Here is a 21,006-nt window from a genome sequence, read left to right on the forward strand (position 1 = left end):
TCAGATATTCTTCTTCATGGGATGAAGTGTGTATTACATCATCATCTAGAAAGCCCTGAGTGATGTGGAGGGCTGCATAACTTCTCATTTCATTTGTTGTTGAATGTAAGCTATTAGAAGGACCTTGGATTGTGTAAGATACGGCCTTGGACTCTGCAGTACTGGTATGTACTGCTCCCTAATTCATTTATTTGTTTGTTTTAATTCCAACCTGCACATGCCTTTTTCAGAAATACACATTTTCATGAATGCTAAAATGTACTTGGATGTACATACATTTGAATAGCTTCATACATTCATATGAAATTATAGATCAGATAATCTATGCTGCGTTATATTAGACAAAGCTTTTACATGGATTCTTACACATGAAATGTCTTGTGAAAAATCAAACTGTGATTATCTGCAGAAAAACACAGTAAACCTGTGCATTTTTGTTACATGAGCAATTTTTGACAACATCTTAACATTGGGTCCATAGACAAGCATTCATTTTACAGCAGCCAGTGGCTTCACTGTGATGTCATCAGCATTCTATCTCTCTGTCTCTCTCTCTCTCTCTCTCTCTCTCTCTCTCTCTCTCTCTCACTAACTCACTCACTCACTCACTCACTCACATACATATATATGTAGCATTTGTCGCCACACAGCTCCATTATGACATCATCAGTGACATCACAAGTGAGTGAAAGCATATAAACCCCACATTTCAGTTCAGCAGCTCATTCTTGATTAATCACTCGTAGCGATAGGTTGATTGACTTATGCTCTAAAATTACCAACACAATGAAGAGGAAAGCGAGTGAAGGTATTGATGACCAGATCCTCGCCCAGATGTTCCTGATCAAGAGGACCCGCACTGATGGTAAGGAGGTGAACTTTTCCACCCTCACCTTCCCACAGAAGTTGTGGCACATAGTAGGGAACAAGACCTACAAGTCCATCGGATGGCACCAGTGGGGAACCTGCATCATCATTGATGTAGAGCTTTTCTCAGCTGAAATTCTTAGTCGACAGGGAGAGCTAAAGATCTTTGACACTTCAGTTATGAAGAGCTTCATGCGACAGCTCAACCTGTATGGCTTTAAGAAGATCAGATCCTTGGAGGGCAGGTTAGAGAGCAGCGGTATGGATCAGCTGGAGTCTACTTTTAAGGTAAGATGGCTAAGAATAGAGACCAACAGTTCCCATCCTGGGGGGAGGAGACCTGTACAGTTTAATTTCTCAGTTTGTGGGGGAAATCATCAAACTGTGCTGGACTCTGGCCCTTCAGGATGAGAACTGGTGAACCCTGGATTAGAACAACTGCAGCTGAATAGATATTAAGCATGTAAACAAGCTGTAACCTATTCACTCTCCATGTTTACCACAGAAAGAAGTGTACTACAATGGATACTTCCGTAGAGAGCACCCTGAGCTCCTCATCCATGTGAAGCGCCGTTTGCAGGTCAAAGCAAAACGGAACTCTGTTTCTAAGTCCATGACATTGGCCTGCACCTCCCAAAGTCAGACAACTCAGTCAGGCCTGATTGAGGAGGAGACCCGTAATACCTCCAAGACCTCCTTGGATCTCAGCTTCAGCCAAGAAGCCATCAGTGATGCTCCACCTGTGACCTCCTCTGTTGATTCCAGCCTGGACTCTACCCTGCAGTCTCTTCTGGCCAAAATGACTGATTTGGCCCAGACCACCAGGACAGATCTCCACCTGAATGCTGCCCAGCTGCAGAGCACCTTGGCTGCATTGATTCCTTCAATGCCACCATCAGTGCTCGCTGACTTGAGCAGCCTGGTCTCCAGAGCACTGGCCCAGCCTTGCCCCAAATGTGGGCACAATCCTCTGTGCTCTGAGGACTCTGGGAAAGTTGGGCATCAGTGATGCTCCATCCCTGACCTCCTCTGTTGATTCCAGCCTGGACTCTATCCTGCTGTCTCTTCTGCTGAAAATGACTGATTTGGCCCAGACCATCAGCACAGACCTCCAAGTGAATGCTGCCCAGCTGCAGAGCACCTTGGCTGCATTGATTCCTTCAATGCCACCATCAGTGCTCGCTGACTTGAGCAGCCTGGTCTCCAGAGCACTGGCCCAGCCTTGCCCCGAATGTGGACATAATCCTCTGTGCTCTGAGGACTCTGGTCATCAATGACAATACAATCCCACCTCATCAATTCACAATTAAAGGATATAACACCAATGTAGCTTTTTAATGTGTCCTTTATTTATTTGTTTGCGGTAACAAATAGTAATAAATAAAAAGAAATGAGTCAGGAACATTCAAATAGGTAAAAAACAAACAAAAAAATATGATTAAAAAAACCATAATAATTAATAAAAGGTATATACAGAAGACAGCAAAGCCCTTGAGACTTTGTCTGTGTGTTGAAAAATACCAGAACTTTCCTAAGCAGCAAAGATGAACACTTAAGTCAACCCTTTGAACCTTAAGCCACAAGTAGCCAATTGTATAAACTGGTGGTTTATAAGCAGCAATGAAGGTTCTGAGTAACAAAGATGCAGCTTGTCCTTTTTAACAAGTATTTAACAAGATATGATAAACACAAATTATAAACTGCACTTTACTATTATTATTAAGTGCCTTCCTCAAACCCAAAGATATTTTGCAAGAAGATCAGAAAATAACAAAATACATAATATACAATAAATAAAACAATATACACACACACACACACACCTAGATGTTTTGATGGGTCAAATTTGGGTCTAAAAGTGATTCATTTTGGTTAAATGATGGGATGATGGTTTAATGATCTCTGAAAAGTAAAACTCTGTACACTGTATTTGCCTTTGGGTCCAGAGCCTAAAGCCCAGGCTGAATGCACTTTGCCTGTAATAAGAACTGAAGCCTTTTTTCTCAAACTGAGCATCTGCAGTCTTTGAAAGCATGAGAGAGAGAACTTGTTAGACGTAAGTGATGTAAGACTTACAGATAAAGTCATTTGTTTAACAGGCAGGCTGGTGTGGATGATTAGTGTCACTTTAGACGCAGACGATACGCAACTGTACATATCAGCCAAGCCTGATGACAAATACAGATTAAAGAAAACAGAGAACGTGTAAAAGATGTGAAAAGCTGGATGTTACGGAACTTCCTCCTACTAAACTGCAACAAAACAGAGGTTCTCCTTCTGGGCCCAATATTAGCAAGAAATAAATTACCATATATAATTTTAAATCTCGCTGACTTTCCAGTTACACCTGGCTCAGCAGCAGGGAATTATAGTAAACTGAGACGCTGGTGCTGTCATCCCTCTGCTCGTAAGCGGTCACTCAGGTTTGTGGACGGTGGAGCGGAGGGATGCCAAACTGTTTCACAGCGCTCTCGTGTCCGTGTCTCCTTCTGGTTCTCTCCTTTGGGCTAAGCTGTCATAGTCAGATCTGCTGGAGTCGTTAGCCACACTCTGGAAATGTTCACATTCCCTGTTTTACATACAAACAGACCGAATAAAACTAATTCCCTCTCCATCTTTTTTCCGAGTATACAACCGCCCACATGTTCGGCTGGACACTGAAGGATGACTGTCGAGCCCTCCTGCTACCCACTTCAGACAAGCTGCCCACGCCCGGCTACCACAACCTACCTTGGACTAGCTGCCCACCCTACACTGAGGTTTTCATAGACTCTTGGCTATTACTACTACTAATACTACTTTATGTATCCACTCTGCTGTCACTACATGGTGACACAAGCATAGTTTTGGTAAGTTGGAGGTGGAACTCACTCACTTACCCCTTAAGCAGACAACATTTCACAAAACGTTAGCAGTTATAACGCCCCCTTCAAGATTATACAAAAGTTATGAGCATTTTTGTAAATGTGATTGTCTTGTGAACTTTCTAAGCTTAGTCACATTTTGGATGTGCTGGTTTTAATTAAAAATCAGTTCTGTTTTGGGTTTGTTCAAATGCTGTTGTTGCCCTGGGAGACGGGGGCAGGACAAAGACTTTTCTCTTCATTCACTTGAACAGAACACAGTTCATTTTGGTTAAGCTCAGTAATAACACTCTTTATTAAGTCTTATTTTCAAATCATATCACTACATTGAAAAAATCTTAAATCCACAACAAAAACAATGAGCAAATAAGAGAATATGCTCCGTATGTATTTTAACATCTGTGATTGTGACTCAAATGTGGCCTCTCAGCAAGTTTACTGCAACATTATCTATAATAAAGTGGTTCCAATCTTGCATACTATGGACTTGGATCTATCTCCTCAGTCACTATTCCCCTAGCCCGACTTCTTTATTTATAGATGGATTTGATCGATGGACAGTTTTTTTTTAAGTTATCTTTTTTCCATAGAATGTTTTCAAAAGTCTCAACATGGATGTCCTGAACTCATAAAGGTCAAGTGTGTGGCCAAGTACAGTGCCACACGAGCACTTAGCTATGAAGTGGTGGACGGCACAATTGCAGTTCAAGCAGCTAGGCCTATAGCAAACGATGCCCTGTGTGAGCCCACTTCATTTTTTTGCCAAATTTGCATAATATGCGAAACCTACTTTTGTGAACTAGTCCTACAATTTTCACTCAATCCTCATGTTTCTGGTATCACAAAAGTCAGAAGAGTCTGTTTATCTATAATCAACAAAAAAAATCCTGACATTTGAAATCATTGAAACTTCATCTGCTTATTCAAGAGAAGATTGTGTGGATGCCTTTCAATTTCGGTGAGCATACGCCATTAAGGGGCGGGGCAATTGCCAATTAACAGTTTCTCCGCATCCGTGCTTCCGATCAAGCTGAAACTTGGCAGACATCATCTACTACACATATGATAAGTGAGTATTGAAGGCCAAGTTGATACATTGAAATTTATGGAGGCCATCAGCCAAACAACATTCGGCAGGCCTTTGACATGCTTCACATTGACCAACCATCATGAAACTTGAAAGGTATTATGGCGTCCCGCATGGCCTCGGCCAATACAGCGAGCGTCAGATATTGGGTGAAGATCAGTTTTAATGGACATGGAGAAACCCCTAACAGAGATTTTATCGCAGACATGATTTTTCAGTCTCAGTGGCTCCAGGTCCAGGATATTCAATCCTTTATTAGTTTACCTAACAGAAATGAGTTTGAGTTATGCTTTAGGACTGAGAGAGCCCTGAGAATCTTTTTAGACCACCATGAGAAGAATTCAACAACATGGAAAGATTTTGACTTGTTTTCCCCCTTGAAGATCGACGAAAAGACAATCATAGTCAAGTTCTGGACTGGCCGGATCCTGGATGAAGACATTGAAACCTACCTCAGCAGGTTTTGTACTATTTTAAAACCGGTAATTAAACCTGTAGACAAATATGGCTTATGGTATGGAATTAGGAAATATCAAGTTAAGATAAAAAATGATGATCTTGGAAGAGAGATCAGTATCCCTAATTCCATTTCCTTGGGTCCACATAATGGGAAGATAACTTACCATGGCCAAGTCTCGAGGTGTTTTATATGCCAAGACACAGATCACCAAGCTAAAGACTGTGGCAAAACGAAATGCTGGCAATGTGGAACTTTTGGACATAAAGGCAAGGAGTGCACCCTTACAGCCAAATGCACTCTTTGTGCTAAAGATGGTCATACCTACTTCACATGCCCAAATTCATATGCTAACAGATCTAAGGTGATTACAGTACCTGTTCCAGAACATAAAGAACAAGATTCCCAGGAAGGTATCTGGGATCCAGGAAAAAAAAAAACTTCAACTGAGGAAAGACAAGACTGCGAAAGATCCACGCATCTTCCGCCTTATGCAAACTCCACCAGGTGAACCTTTAAATAAAAAAAGTGTTCCAGCAGTCATCAAGAAAATGAGCCAAGTGAAGATGAACAAGAAGACCTTCTGGACACAAGTAACAACTGTGTGGGTGGAGCAACAACAGAGACCCCCATCAACATCAGCATCTCATTCGAGAACGATAGTGGGGATGATTCAAAGAGCGCAAGGAACATGGACAAGGAGGAAGGATCTTCATGCCTGTCATCATCTTCTTCAACTTTTACATCCTCATCTTCTTCAACTTTGATGATTTCAACTGCTGGAAACATGGATCAAGATGAAGATGGGAACTCAACAAATGAAAGATTAATAGAGAAAGTAAATTGAATATATTAAGTCATGGAAAATTAGAGGTGTTGTGTATACAAGAAACAAGGTTATCAACACATAGAGACATAGAGGATCTTAAAAATAAATGGAATAGAGGGGACTCTTTTTTCTCTATTGGAGATTGTAAGGCTGATGGTTTAGGTGTTTTATTTTATAACAAACTGTTTAAAATGACAAACTATAGGGAATTAATCCCAGGAAGATTGATCTATGTGGATTGTTTTTATAAAAAAAAATAGAATTATTAATATATATACAGCTCAAGATAGAGTAAGGAAAATGCAGCTTTTTAAAGAACTTAAAGTATTATTATGTGTAGGTTTTTGTGTTATTGTATGTGGAGATTTTAATACAGTTACAGACCAGAACGATAGACTTACTAATAAACCGTGTGAAATACGCCGAGAAGGCACCTTTCTAAAATCCATGATGCACGAACAAAACTGTAATGATACTTTTAGAATTCTTTACCCTAATAAAATAGATTTTACAAGGTTTAGCTCTACATGTAACAGTCGTATCGACAGAATTTATATAAATAATGAAATCAAAGTGTGCTCATATGAAACTAAAATGCTACTAAATTCTGATCATTTGACTGTAATATGTAAACTTAATTTGAAGGGTGAAATTAAAAATAATTATTGGAAATTAAATATAAATATATTAAATTATAACTATGTATTATTAGAGTTAAAATCAGAAATTAATAGAATAAAATCTCTTGGAATTTTTGCCCGAAATAATAGAGAATTATGGGAAACCTTAAAAATACAAATGAAAGATTTCTTAAAAATAAAATCTCGGAAAATTAATTCAGATAATAATAAAAGATATGATTCTATGATAAGACAATATATTGATTTAAAATGCAAAAAGATAAGAACGGAATCTGAAAATAACGAATTGGCACATTTTAAAGAAAATATTGATTTAATGAATAAAAATATATATAATAATATTCAGGTTTTTATCTGGAGCTAACATAAAAAATTATGTCTCTGTACAAATCAAGAAAAGAAAATTCTTACATCCAGGAAATATTTAATACTAATGGTGACATTATAGCTGATCCAAAAGACATAAGAAATGTGAGTATAACCTTGTGTGAAGAAATGTACAAAGAAATAGACAAAAATATGATGAACAAATTTTTAAACATCCAATTTAATAATAATAATTTGGAATACTTAGGTGATAAAATTTTAGAAAAAGAAGTCACTGAAGCAATAAAACAATTAAATCCAGGTAAATCCAGAAATGTCCAGGTAAAGATGGCCTTCCAGCAGAATTTTATAGTAAAAATATGTGTGATTTGAGCAATTTATTAACACGGGTGTATAATGAGGGAATTGAACAGGGTTTTATGTACAACAGTTTTTATGAAGGTGTACTCTCAGTGCTGTATAAAAAAGGGGATAAAAGGGACATTAATAACTGGAGGCATCTGACTCTGATGAACTTGGACTATAAAATCTTTGCTAAAATCATTATGAACAGACTACATGAGGTTCTGGATGACGTCATCACAGAAGAACAGACGTGCTCCATTAAAGGAAGACGGATGTGGGACAATTTGAGCACTTTAAGGGAACTTGTGTGTGACAAAAACAAACAGTCCTTTTATGTTGTAGCTCTGGATCAAAGAAAAGCTTTTGATTATGTGTCGAGAGAATATTTATGGGCAGTTCTGGAAATGTATGGTTTCCCTTTAAATTTTATTAAAATGATCAAATGTTTATACTCTGACTCCAAGGTGCAAGTTAATGTCAATGGGAGTTTGACAGACCAGTTAAAAATTTGTAGAGGAGTAAAACAGGGATGTCCTCTTAGTGCAGCTCTTTACATCTTAGCCATTAACCCTTTGATTCTAAAAATAAAACAAGACTTGAGATTAAAAGGAATAAATATTGGAGATAAAAACATAATTATAACAGCGTACGCAGATGATGTTACTGTATTTATTAAATCACAAATCGAACTTGACATAATAAGAAATCAGTTTAAAGAATATGAACAAGTGTCTGGAGCACAATTAAATATAGAGAAATCAGAGTGTGTATGGATTGGAGATGAAAGTAAAAAATTCCCAATTAATGTTTTAGAAAAAGAAAATATGAAAGTCTTAGGAATATTTTTTAATAATAAAGGATGTGTCGATTTTAACTGGGAACAAAAGGAAAAAGAAATAAAAGATGAAATAGGTAAGTTTAAAAATCATAATTTTAGCTACCAAACCCGAATAAATGTCATTAAAACGTATATAATATCTAAAATAATGTTCTTAGCTTCTATATTTCCTCCTACAGATAAATGGACCAATTGTAATTTTATATGGAACACCACAAGAGAAGTGACCAAAAGAAATATTTTATTTAAAAGCACTGAGTTCAGAGGTCTAGGAGCAATAGACCTAGCAATCAAAACTAAAATTGCAGCCTGCAAAGTTATTGCAGGGGGCATTCACAGACAAGCAGCCTGGGTAGGAAAATTAACAAACTGGAAAGAAAAAAGAGGATGCCACAGATCCAATTTCCCATATTTTAAATTACTGTATTCAGATTTTATTGCAAAACAAACATCTCAATATAAACTGGATAAATGATCATAGTAAAGAAATATATAAACTATTATGTAACTCTATATATGGTAATATGATTATTTACAAAGATTTACAACCAAATGAATATAAAAATGCATGCAATAATATTAACAATAAAATTCTATCAGGAAATCTGAGAGATGTATCGTGGCTAATCTCTGTTAGGAGACTACCCGTAAGAACTGTAGTCAGGTGGAGCTGCTATGTAAAGACTATAAAATGTCCCATGCCAAACTGCGACGCTGAAGAAACTTTAGAACACTTTTTATTTGATTGTTATAGATCTAAAGAAACATGGAATAAATTACAAAGCTTAAATATAAATATACAAATGAATATGAAGACAATAGCATATGGATTATTTGGAAACTCTCTCCCAAAACAACAAAAGGAATTATTATGACTAATCATTTGCATTGTAAAAAGTCAACTGTGGAAAACAAGAACGAAAATGACGATTGATCAAGCTTTTGTGTCCAGTGATATTGTTTTTAGTCATATTATACGGGAACTGAAAAGAAGAAGGACTATTGATACAAAAAAACAAGAAGGTAAGAAATGGGACTTTCTGACCTTTTAAAATATAAAGTCTGTAATTGTTTTGATGTTTTGTATGTAATGATGATGTTTGTTTGTTAATTGTAAACTGTTATACTTTTTGCTAAAATAAAGTTTCTAAAAAAAAAAGCAATTGCCAATTAACAGTTTCTCAGCATCTGTGCTTCCGATCAAGCTGAAACTTGGCAGACATCATCTACTACACATATGATAAGTGAGTATTGAAGGCCAATTTGATACATTGAAACTTATGGCCGCCATCAGCCAAACAACATTCGACAGGCCTTTGACATGCTTAACATTGACCAACCATCATGAAACTTGAAAGGTATCTCTGTATAGTCACTTTCTAACAACCAGTCAAGTTTCAACAGATTTGGCCACTGGGGAGCACTAGTCATGAAAATCACTTAATCATCACATGTTATTAAGACATATGTATAAATTTGTCCAAAAGTCTATGAGTCAAATGTACAACAGTGTGCCAACAAATTTGCAATTACATTTCAAAAATGCGTAGTTTTTAGTCATTTTTAACTGTTTGAACACCATGCTTCGTGAACTAGTCTCTGGCTTTTGATGTAAACTTTTTGAAATTGGTTCTGGAAATATTCTCGTGTGTGTCTAGGTAAATAACAATAAAATTTGGACTTTTCAACCCATCCTTATATTGGTCTATCAATTCATCACTGCGGCCATGGCATTGCTAGCTTGATTTGTTATAAGTCAACAGTCTTTGGGCTGATCCTCTCAAAACTTCATGGCTTTATATAAATTGAGGCACAGATGAGGTCTGCAAAGTTTCGTCCAGATACGCCTTTAGAAGGGAGCGTTAGCACTCAAACACTCAAAAAATCTGCTAAAGTGCTATTACAAGGTTATTACAAAGTTTACGGATAAAGAAGTGGTGCTGTTTGATTCTGTTCATTGAACTGAATAACTTTTGTAATTGCTTATTATGTCAGAAATTGCACTTAGTTTTTGGTATTTTGGCTTATTCTTTCAAAGACTACCATTTATTATACACAGGTCAAAAGGTCAATCTGAACAAAACTCAGTAAACCTCTTCATTGATGGTCCCTGATTAATAATCATATAATAGTGAGAGCTTTTGAGTAATTCTGAATCACTTTTACTTAACTCCTTTATGTGAGGAAAACTCTTATGGGTACATTAGGACTCATTATGGCAAGGCTTAAACATTAGGAACAAAACTACTTTGCAAACTGAACTATATCAGAAAATGTAACATAAGTTATGCATTTTGACATCTATGTTGAGAATGTTTCAACTGCTCTACAAACTTCAAATGACCAGTGCATACAAAAAGCATGTATCGCTTTAAAAGACCACAGCTCAATAAGTGTAGCTTGTGTACATGTCCCTATACAACTACACCAATTTGATAAAGCAGAACCACAGCTAAATGCATTTTGCCTTGTAACTTCTAAATCAACAACAAAGTGTATCTAAATTAAGATCCAGATTAGTCTTCTGGGGAAGCTAAAGTACTCAGAAACTAATGTAGCAATTATAAAAATCTATCACAGTTATTTTTTGAAGTCTATTGGTAAAAAAATGGTGCCATTTGATTCAGGCTTCTATTCTTAATCATTTCAATTTTATATATTATGTCAGAGATTGAACTCCTTGTTTGGCATTTTGACTTTATTTAAAGACTACAGCTTATTATAGCCAGGAAAAATGGCAATCGGAATATAACTCCATGAACATCTTTGCTAAAAGGCCCTGATCAGTAATCATAAAATTTGGAGATCTGCTGCTCACATCGCTTGGAGGAAAGTGGCAACCGTCAGATTGTTATGTCAGGTAACAGACGCCTACGCCGAATAGCATTGCGTTTAGTGATTGGGGGTGGGGGTGTGGGAGGGCTATCCTACCCAGCAGGGTCATTTCAGCGTCTGAAGTGGACACTGAGTCATGGTTTCTTTTGTATATGTGAACACGCCAAACAAACTCAAATGGCCCAAAATCGGCCTGTCGAGGTGGTCTCAGTTCAGGTCGCTTGTAGTTTGTTTTGTCTTTCGATTAATTTATGCATTGTGAAAACAAAACGGTCCCAGTCTGCTTTAGCTTTATGAAACATGAATCCAGTAAGTTGCACTTCCTTCCTGGGACTGTGTGATTTTAACCACGTTTCTGCCTTATATCTTTGAGGTGACATGTTAGTCCTTGAACACTGTGAAGTAGAATTTTGCATGATGACTGAGATGGTGCTGTTTCTAGCACTGGTTCAATAAAAACTGGTTCAATATCTTCTTTTGCATATATAGCACTTTCTTTGAAATCCTGTATTATGAGTGCATCAAGAGAGGTTACACAACTTAAAGCCACATATGCTTGTCCTGCTGCAAATATCTTTTTAAGTGACACAAGAGCCTTTTCCACAATTAGGCCTTGTACTTTATGAACAGTGCAAGCTCAAGCCAATTTCAGAGGAAACTGACGCTGTATACCACCACTTTTCGTTACTCTTTCTTCTTCAGGTTGCACTGGTGTTGCTTTAACCAGTCCAGGTTTTAAGCAAGGATATTTTGCTCTTAATGCTATGCCAGCTTTTTCATTGTCAAATGTAAGATATTTTTGATGGAAAATCCAGATCATTGCTGAAACATACTTCATTAACTGTACCAAATGTGCCGTTTACAAGTCCATCTGAAACATCAATTAAGCAGCATTACACGTGCGTTGACACCTATATGCAGTGCCTGTGTCAGACGTGTTGAGAACTGTGGTATGATATCCATGTTTCTTTTCCAGTCGACCAGTTTTAGCAATCCTCTCAAAATCCTGGGCATGAATGACAGTAGTATCTGAGCACATTCTGCGTAACATATGCGTGTTGCAGTCATCAATTTCTTCATTAGTTGCATATATATGGAGATCAGTACTGTCTTCTCCTTCACCCGTTTCACACTGTTTCAGCATGTTAATATCTTGTTCTGGCAAATCCTCACCTCTTTTGTGTTTCCTTAACCGACTGAGCAACTGTGTCTTTTTGTCTCATAATATCTGTGAGCTCAGCCAAAGCAAAATGATTCTGCCATAGATTCACACCTGCATGTTCAGTATACAGAAGTTTTTCCTTTACAGGACCAAGCTGTTAAGTCTCCAACTGCAATTATAGAAACTTTCCATGAATAATCCCCTGTTTGTTAGATCTGTCTCAGGCTACTATGTATGTAAGCATGAAGATTGTGATTGACCATTGAAATTTCATCACTTATTAAAATCTGCAGGTTTCCTAGTTTATATCTCAGTGAGTTTATTTTATCACTTCCTAGTGGTTTATAATGCAGCTTTACATCTTTTCCAATGGAAAGGCAGGTATGTATAGTTGCAGCATCAATGTTGTAGGCACTAACACCCATTGGAGCTTGTAATAATACATGAATCTCTTCAGGATTATCTGACAAGTGAGACAGGATGCAACATGCTTCATAATGTAATGCCTTAATTAGCATAGACTTTCCAACACCACCAGGACCAGATATGAATCCTCGAAAAGGCTCAGGATTTTCACCACGTGTCCTTTGTAAACACCACTGATGAATTTTATAAAAGATTTCAGACTGTTTCTCATTAAGTGAACAAATCAAAGCCATTGCTTGCTGCTTTGGCATACAGTAAGGATTATCTTACCATGCACAAGTTGATTTTGGTTGTAGGTATGGTATCACATCACTATGTTCTCCCATGTCTGTTGTTTGATATGACTTGCTAGCAAGTCACTCTAACCGTTCAACTTCACTCTCTGGACAGATTTGTGTCCATGCATTTTCTATTACCCCATGAATCTCTAGGTCTTCTTGAGCCTAGTCTATGATGTCAGCTGTGTCAAACATTGTAGACTCAAATAGGGCAATCAGTTTTAGTGAGCAAAGTTCATCACAAAATTTGATATACCCTGTTTCATACAATTCCTGATGTGTTGAATTTAGATGGTTTTAACTGACAATCCAAATAATGAGGCAAAAAGAGCTGCAAAATGCTTTGATAATATTTCTCTGGATCCTTTGTGGTTGAAAACAGAGCATACGGAATCACAGCAGGATCAGTGAGTGTTCTTTTCTTTACAAATGCTAATCCTTGGTCCAACTTTATGTTGTCTGTGGATGAGCCTTCAGATTTGGACAATACTCTGTACTCAGATACAAAGGATGCCAGACACATTTTAGCAAATGCTTCACTTTTTGGTCTCTCTTTGTATCTGTTAGTGATACTGGTCATCCAGATCTTCTGTCTTTCATTACTGCATTCTGCTTTCTTTTGTATGATGTTCAGAGGTAGACTCAATCTGATTGCATGTCCAGTTGGGACAAAGTGCACTTTCCGAGATGCTTCATGTTGGTCAGACGATACACACTTTCCTGAGCTGGAACCTCAAGATTGTGCAGAAAAACACTACCAACCTTTTGCAAATCCTGTTTTGCATCCATATTTCCTTGCCTTGAAGCCTCTTTCTGACTGCATGACAATAGCAATCCCATCTCTCTCTTTGCTTTTGAAATTTAGATGATGTACACAATACAGGAATAGGCATCAACCACAAATTGTATATCCATATTGGCACTCCAGCAACGTAAGAGCTCTCGATTATACTGGTTCACCCACACATCACAAGGTGTTCTCTTTTAAACAACACTGATTTTCTTTGCCATCCTTAAGTAAGCAGCTTCAAATATTTCTTGATTTATGCCAATTGAAGCAAACAAAGCATCAACAGAGTTAAAGCTGACCTCAGGGTTTAGCAAAGCATCCTTAACTTTTTTTATAATTGCTTCTGCTAAATCTTTTTCTATTTGAGGGCTGATTATGTTTGACGAGTTCTGTTCCTTGTCACAACTCCCAACAGCATCATTTTTATTATCAGTTGTACATCTTGTTATAAATGTTCTGTTACTTGGAGGACGTGGGAAATTGAATCTACAGGTTGTTCCCTTTTTTTTGCATGTTTCTGGGTGTGTTGTTGTATACCTGAGACAATTTCTTGCATTTCTGTGTCATCTTCTGTTGGCATTTCACGTTACATAATGATCAACAAATGCAACAACTTCATGATCTACATTTTTGTAAGTCTGAGGAGCATCTTCCACCCAGAACAAGCAGTGAGTATGAGGTGAGCCACGTTGCTGAAATTCTACTCTGTAAAAGTAATCAATAATTTTACCGATTGGCTGTGCTTCAGACAATCACGGCTTTAAGAGAACAGTGGAATCGATAGTCAAACATTCTGGCAGCTGTCACTGGGTTGGTCTTCAACAGAGCACATCGTTCTGACCAGTCAAGCTCATCAATTGCTACTTCTTTTCTCTCGTTTCAGGATTGTTTGCAGTTGTTCAGGCCATCGCAGATCAGCAGAGGAGAATGAACAAAACCACGTAGGAATATCCAGCTTCCTCACCATGGCAAACAAGTCTTTCTGAACACTTTGCCACAAAACAGGCGTGCCTCTTATGGGTTTGATGAATTCGTAGCCCTCAACATAATTCAAAATTCTCTGTAGTGATTCTTTGTTAGTCAACATTTCTGAGGTAATGTGAGTTTGTCTTTGTGTGTCATATCCTTTCCTCACAGCTGTCTTTGTCTGTGCTGTCTTCATTGACATGTTCCTCACATTCATCATTGTGCTCTTCAGCTTTACTTAATGGATTAATCCAATCATTGTTAAACTGCTCATCACTTTAGAATTTGTTATGCGCTTTGAGGTACATCAAAGCATTCTTAATGTTTTCTGGCCATACAAATTCATATTCATAGTGCTCTTTGTATGTTAATTTCCTCTTTAGTTTCACACAAATCATGAGATCAGCATTTTCTGATCTTGGGTGACATCTGTAATGTTAGGTGGTACACATGTTACTGGACCATGAACAACATTTTGCCCTCCTTTTGGCAAACACACAAGTCTCATGAATGGAATATGCATTCCAACCAAATGCTGGTCTAGAGAATTTAATCTGTGTAACTTGGGAGGAATTGGCTCTAGTGACAGGTTGCAGACTTTGCAACACTCTTTTCTGGCGTTTTACCACTAAGAATCTTTCTTTGACATGTGTAGCAAATCCTAGCAGAGTGATCCTGCAACGCCAGTTGTCTTTGTGCTGTCAGCTGTGCAGGTGTCATTGCATGTATGTAAATAGGTGTCTGTAAAGCACTTTTGTGCCACTGATGCAATGTGGGTTTTTTTTGAGAAAATCTTTTTTGGTATTTTAGCACTTGATTTTTGAACAGCATTTGATGACATACTGAACAGACATGTTCAAGTCCTGTTCTTATTTTCTGCCTAAATTGTTCAGTAACATTCTATTTCTTTCCTTCATTTTACTTCATTATTTCGTCTTTCTACATTTCGGACTTTAGTGGCATTAGCATAAAAGTCCACACAACTTTGTTTTTTAGCTGCTTGGTACTCTGGATCTGTATGGTATGCTTCAAAACAGTGTGTTTTAACAGCTTCCCTGTGACTTTCATTTGTGACATATTTGCAGACACTTAGCTCTTTGACATGTTCTCCGTGTTCCAGGTTTGTGGAATACTTGCTTATACTCTGTTCCTTGATACGTTCTCTATATTCTAGGTCTGTAGCATACTCGGTAATGCTCAGGTCCTTCTTTTCTTGCTTATACTGTTCATATGTTCTGTATTCATCAGCAGTCCTTTTCATGACAAGGTTTCTGTAAAGGTCATCCTCATGATATCGTCTCAAGCTGTTCTGAACTTTCTCCTTCTTTTTCTGTTTATTTGACTCATATTGTTTTTTCCACCTTGCAAGTTCATGATGGGTTGAGGCAGTTTGGCATTTTGTTGTTGCAGTACTGTGAGCACAGAGAAGCACAGGTTTCTGTACAATTACACTTAACACATATAAACACTTCATAATGGCACTGATTACAGTCTATCAGGTAAATTCCTGCTCCTTGATCATAATGTTGTGTGTCATGATGACATTTTGAGTATTTTAGTCATTTATTCTCAGTGTAGGTAAATATATCAACACCCAGCAGATCAGCAAAAGCTTGGATTTCCACTTCAGTAGCCCAGGTTCCCACGTATTTCATCCGTGAAGTAGCTACATAATGGATTCATTTTGGATTCATTTTGTATCATATATGTAACAGCAGACCGTCTGATTTTCCCATGTTCTTTCTCACTTACAATCACTGACACTGACAAACACCTCCACACTGCGGCCGTCCCGTTTAGCTCATTCATCTGCCAAGACTTTAGTTTCATTTTTACATTTATGGTATTTGACTGATGCTCTTATCCAGAGCGACTTACAATTTGATTATTTTACACAGGGAGGCTAAGGCAGTTTTAGGAGTCTTGCCAAAGGACTCTTACCAGTAAGAGCCAATAGTGCAGGGTGGTTACCCAGGCAGGGGATTGAACCCCCGTCTACAGCATAGAAGGCAGGGGTGTTACCCATTACACCAACCAACCAAGTTTCAGTATTTATCACAGCTACATGTTCAGCATTAGGTGCTGTGCGTTTACATTTCACTGCATCACTGTACAGAAACAGTCCACTGGATGTGCAACACCACCCGTCTGTGGGGTTTCCGTAACGTCAGTGACAGAAACACCGTTACCTTCAGGGCGTGTGTTTCGTGCGTGCGAGTCAATAAGCACAAACCACGAGCCCTGTTTGATGACAGCACATGTATTCACTCTCACAATAACCAAGCATCAAACTGCGACAACACTTATTACTGCTTCATCATGTGACATATACACACCCTGCATTTCCCCATATTCAAATCTATTTCCTTCAGGTTTTAATCAAATGTTGGGGTAGCAGAGCAATTGGTGTAAATCTTCCCAAGCACACTTTCAGCAATTAATTGAAGCACTGTGTTTATCTTGGTCTATGGACTACCACTGTCCATCATGTTACAGAATTTAAATTGTAAAGGTACTCCAGAATCAGAAATGAACGTCACTAGTCAATAATACACCAGGAGAGGAAAGTATGTATTTTGCAAACTCTAGCTGTTGTATATTCTTAATGGATATTCAAAATAATGTCTCTGCAGTAAAACAAATATATACAATAATTACTAATCATTACAATAATAATTTTTTTCATTATTATTATTATTATTATTATTATTATTATTATTAATAAATACCTAGACATTTCTGATACCTTGATACTCAAATACATTTAAAAGTATTATTTTTGTCCGTCAGGACTACATACTTTTATTTCAACATTTTGTCATTTTTTTTTTGATGTGTACTTTGCATCTCCTCTTTTTACAAATGAAAACCACTAAACTGCACTACAGAATACATCAGATCTTTAACTGTAGACCTTCTATTTAGTGTCTTGTCCTTTCTTTTTTTTTCTTTTTTTTTTTTAACCTGTCATGTCTGGCCATTTTTGCAATCGGAATAGTAATCCGAATGTACTGATGTACCAAACATATTTGTTTTCACAAGAAAAACTCTATAGGTTACTAAAGCCTATTCTTGTTAAAGTTTGTATTTTATTTGTTTGGCCAGGCCTGACAGGCAATAAAAAGAGGACAGGAAAGAAAGAGAAGAAGGGGAAGAAAAAAGAAAAAGAAAAGAGGAGAAAAAAAAAGATAATAATAATAATAAATCATAATAATGATAATTAAATAAGTAAATAAATAGAAAATAATAATAAATAAATAAATAAAAGAAAGAGAAAAATCAAATAAAATAACTAAATAAAAATAAATAGATAAATAAGTAAATAAAAAAAAGAAGGGAAAAAAACAATTATACAGATATACATACATATACATATTCACATATCTATACATATACATATATACACCCAGACATAATTCTACTATTTGCTGCTACATACATGTTTACATATCTATACATATGCATATATACATATACACCCAACCACCACACACAATTCTACTGTTTGCAGCAATGTGTATATGTGTGTATATGCGTTCACTTGTCATGTGTCATGGAATGTGCTCAGCAATGAGGGCAAGAAGCCGCAACCATGCCCCCGTGGTCCAGAGACAGATAGGGAAGGACCATCCACAGCCCATTAGAGACCTGAGGCCACATGCTCCGACGGCCACCGCGTGCACGCCCCAGAGGACGAAGAATGGAGGCCCCAGACAAAGCGCCCGCAGACAAAGGGCAAGTGACCGGAGAGCCAATGAGCAGCCCACCCCCCCGGCAGGCCAACATCCCCAGCATGAGCCGAGCATGCGGCCCCCGAGGCCCCAGGCGCCCGAGACCGGCCGACCCCCGGCAGGACCCCCCCCCATGCCAAAGAGGCCCAAACCACACCCAGGACACAACCGCCAAGGGAGCAGGGCAGGGACCACGCCAAGATGTCCAGCCATGCACCCAGGGACCCACAGGACACCCATACCCCGGGTGGGGGGGGGGGGGGGGGGGGGGAGTCGGCAAGCAGCGGGGAGCGGTGGGGAGGGGAAACTCCTGCCCACCACCATGTACCACAGATGTCCAGGCTCAGCAAGTCATAGACCCAGGCCCAGCTGTCCACACACACATGCTCACATGCACCCACACACACCCACACCCACACTCACACACGCCGGTCACCCACTCATGCACACACACGGAATATACATGGACTCACAGTGTCGGCGGGCGGACACCAGCACGGGCCAGCGGCAAACCAGGGAGGCAGCCACCCCGGCCCCGAACGGCCGGCCAGTCCCCCCACCAGGCAGGGTGCACCAAACCGGGGTGTGAGAGGACCCGCCCCCAGTGGGAGAAGGGGAAGGGTCAGGATAAGAAAGACCGAGAGGCAGAGAACTACCCCTCGGAGGAAGAGAGCCAGCTGGCGCTAGCTCACTAGGCACCCCGGTTTCCTACACCCGGCCGCGGCGCAGTGAAGGCCGGCCCCGGGCCCGAAGCGGCCACGCCCCCAGGACACCACCACGCTCCAGGCCGGCGCCCGCCCACACAGCTGACACAGCAAAAAACATACACCCCCACACGCACACAAGAGACAACAATTATCACACATACTCACGATTACAATACACATACTCACAATTACAATACAAACACACACACATACATACCAACACAAACACACTCACCCGCAACAAACTTCACACACACCCATATACACGCAAACACAGTGGTCCTGGGTCCAGAACCAACCGGCCCTATGTGGTTGTCCCCCTACTTGAGTGCCCCACCCCTCCTCCCGGGAGGCATCCAGAATCCCGGAATGCCAGACAGACACCCCGGCGCCTCCCAAACCCCCCACCACCTGGCGGTGCGCCCAGGGGGGCACAGACCCTTCCAGCGCAGGGAGGAGCCCAAACGGGGGACGGGCGACCCCAGGCGCCAAGGCCCTAGACCCCGCACCCCGGCCCACACAGAGGAGGCCAGCCCCCCGGACGGGGCCAGCACCCACCCCCACAGGCCCCCAGATCCCCACCCCAAGACCGTGAGCGCACACATCCAGGCCCCCCACCATCAACAACAGGGCCCGCACACAGAAACCGCAGAGCGGCAGCCCCCATCTCCAGTCCAAGAGCCATCAGACAACCAAATCAAATATGCAAATATGTTTAATTCACTTATATCACCTAAAATGCACAGTTTTGGTGAGACTTGGATATCACAATGGAACCATGTGGATAAGTCTTCACATATCGTCTGCCAAAATCTCTGAACAGGCATGCAAGACCATATAGCATGCATATAATTTTCAGTATAATTACCTGTGCAGTTAGTGCATATATTTGTTTCTCTGAGGCCCATTTGGAACATTCTGTGCCTTGTATAATGTATTCTATGGAGAGTTTTGTATTGTATAAGTTGTAAATTTGGATTTTTAGTCATTTTAAAGGTATTTAGACATATCTGTGTCCAGAAGTTTTCATCCGGGATGATGGAAAGATCTCTCTCCCATTTTGTAGTTGGAAGGGATATTGAATCATTAATTTTTAATAATAACTTGTATATTTTTGATGACAGTTTAGGGGTATAGAGGTTTAGAAAGTCTGTTATCCACACAGGGATTTCTAGATTTAGATTACTTAGATTAAATCTTGCCTGTATGATGGACCTCAATTGGTGATATTCCAGAAATTTGCTACTGCTAATTTCAAATTTTAAAATAAGATCTTCAAATGAAATAAAGGTCCCATCATGAATAACATGTTCTAAATTATTTATTCCTTTTTCTTGCCATTCTGAAAAATTCAGTACTGTCTTTTTCCGACATATATCAGGATTGTTCCAAATGGGTGTTAATTTACAAGGGATTAGTGAAGACTTAGCCATCTTTAAGAATTCCCACCAGGCTATCATGGTGGTGCTTATTGTAAGGCTTTTAAAGCAATTGTTATGTTTAATGCTGGAGCTAATGAGAGGTAAGTCAGATATTTTCAATTTCCCACAGATTGTTTGTTCCAGATCCAGCCATGGACTGTCTGAGCGGTTTGATTTCATCCACCTTGAAACATACTGTAGTCTATTGGCTAAAAAATAGTGATAAAAATTCGGTAGTTCTAGACCACCGCTGCATTTCAGCTTTTGTAAAGTCTTCAAGCTTATTCTAGATGTTTTACTTTTCCATAAAAATTTAGAAATATATGAGTCTAGCGATTTAAACCAAGCAATAGAAGGTTTATTAGGGATCATTAAGAACAGATAATTTACTTTAGGCAGAATCATCATTTTTATTGTGGCAACTCTCCCCATGAG

At 39.0% G+C, this 21,006-nt stretch overlaps 1 protein-coding gene across 1 annotated transcript; it reads left to right on the top strand.

Annotated features, from left to right (window-relative positions):
* Positions 1-607: 607 nt before the first annotated feature.
* LOC108413764 (heat shock transcription factor, X-linked-like) lies at positions 608-2,131 on the top strand. The gene is made up of 2 exons (XM_017686430.1): positions 608-1,155; positions 1,373-2,131. The coding sequence occupies exons 1-2, from the start codon at positions 787-789 to the stop codon at positions 1,874-1,876; spliced, it is 873 nt and encodes a 290-aa protein (XP_017541919.1). The 5' UTR covers positions 608-786; the 3' UTR covers positions 1,877-2,131.
* Positions 2,132-21,006: the final 18,875 nt, after the last annotated feature.

The sequence above is a fragment of the Pygocentrus nattereri genome, chromosome 16, assembly GCF_015220715.1.
Source record: "Pygocentrus nattereri isolate fPygNat1 chromosome 16, fPygNat1.pri, whole genome shotgun sequence".
Taxonomy (NCBI): Eukaryota; Metazoa; Chordata; class Actinopteri; order Characiformes; family Serrasalmidae; genus Pygocentrus; species Pygocentrus nattereri.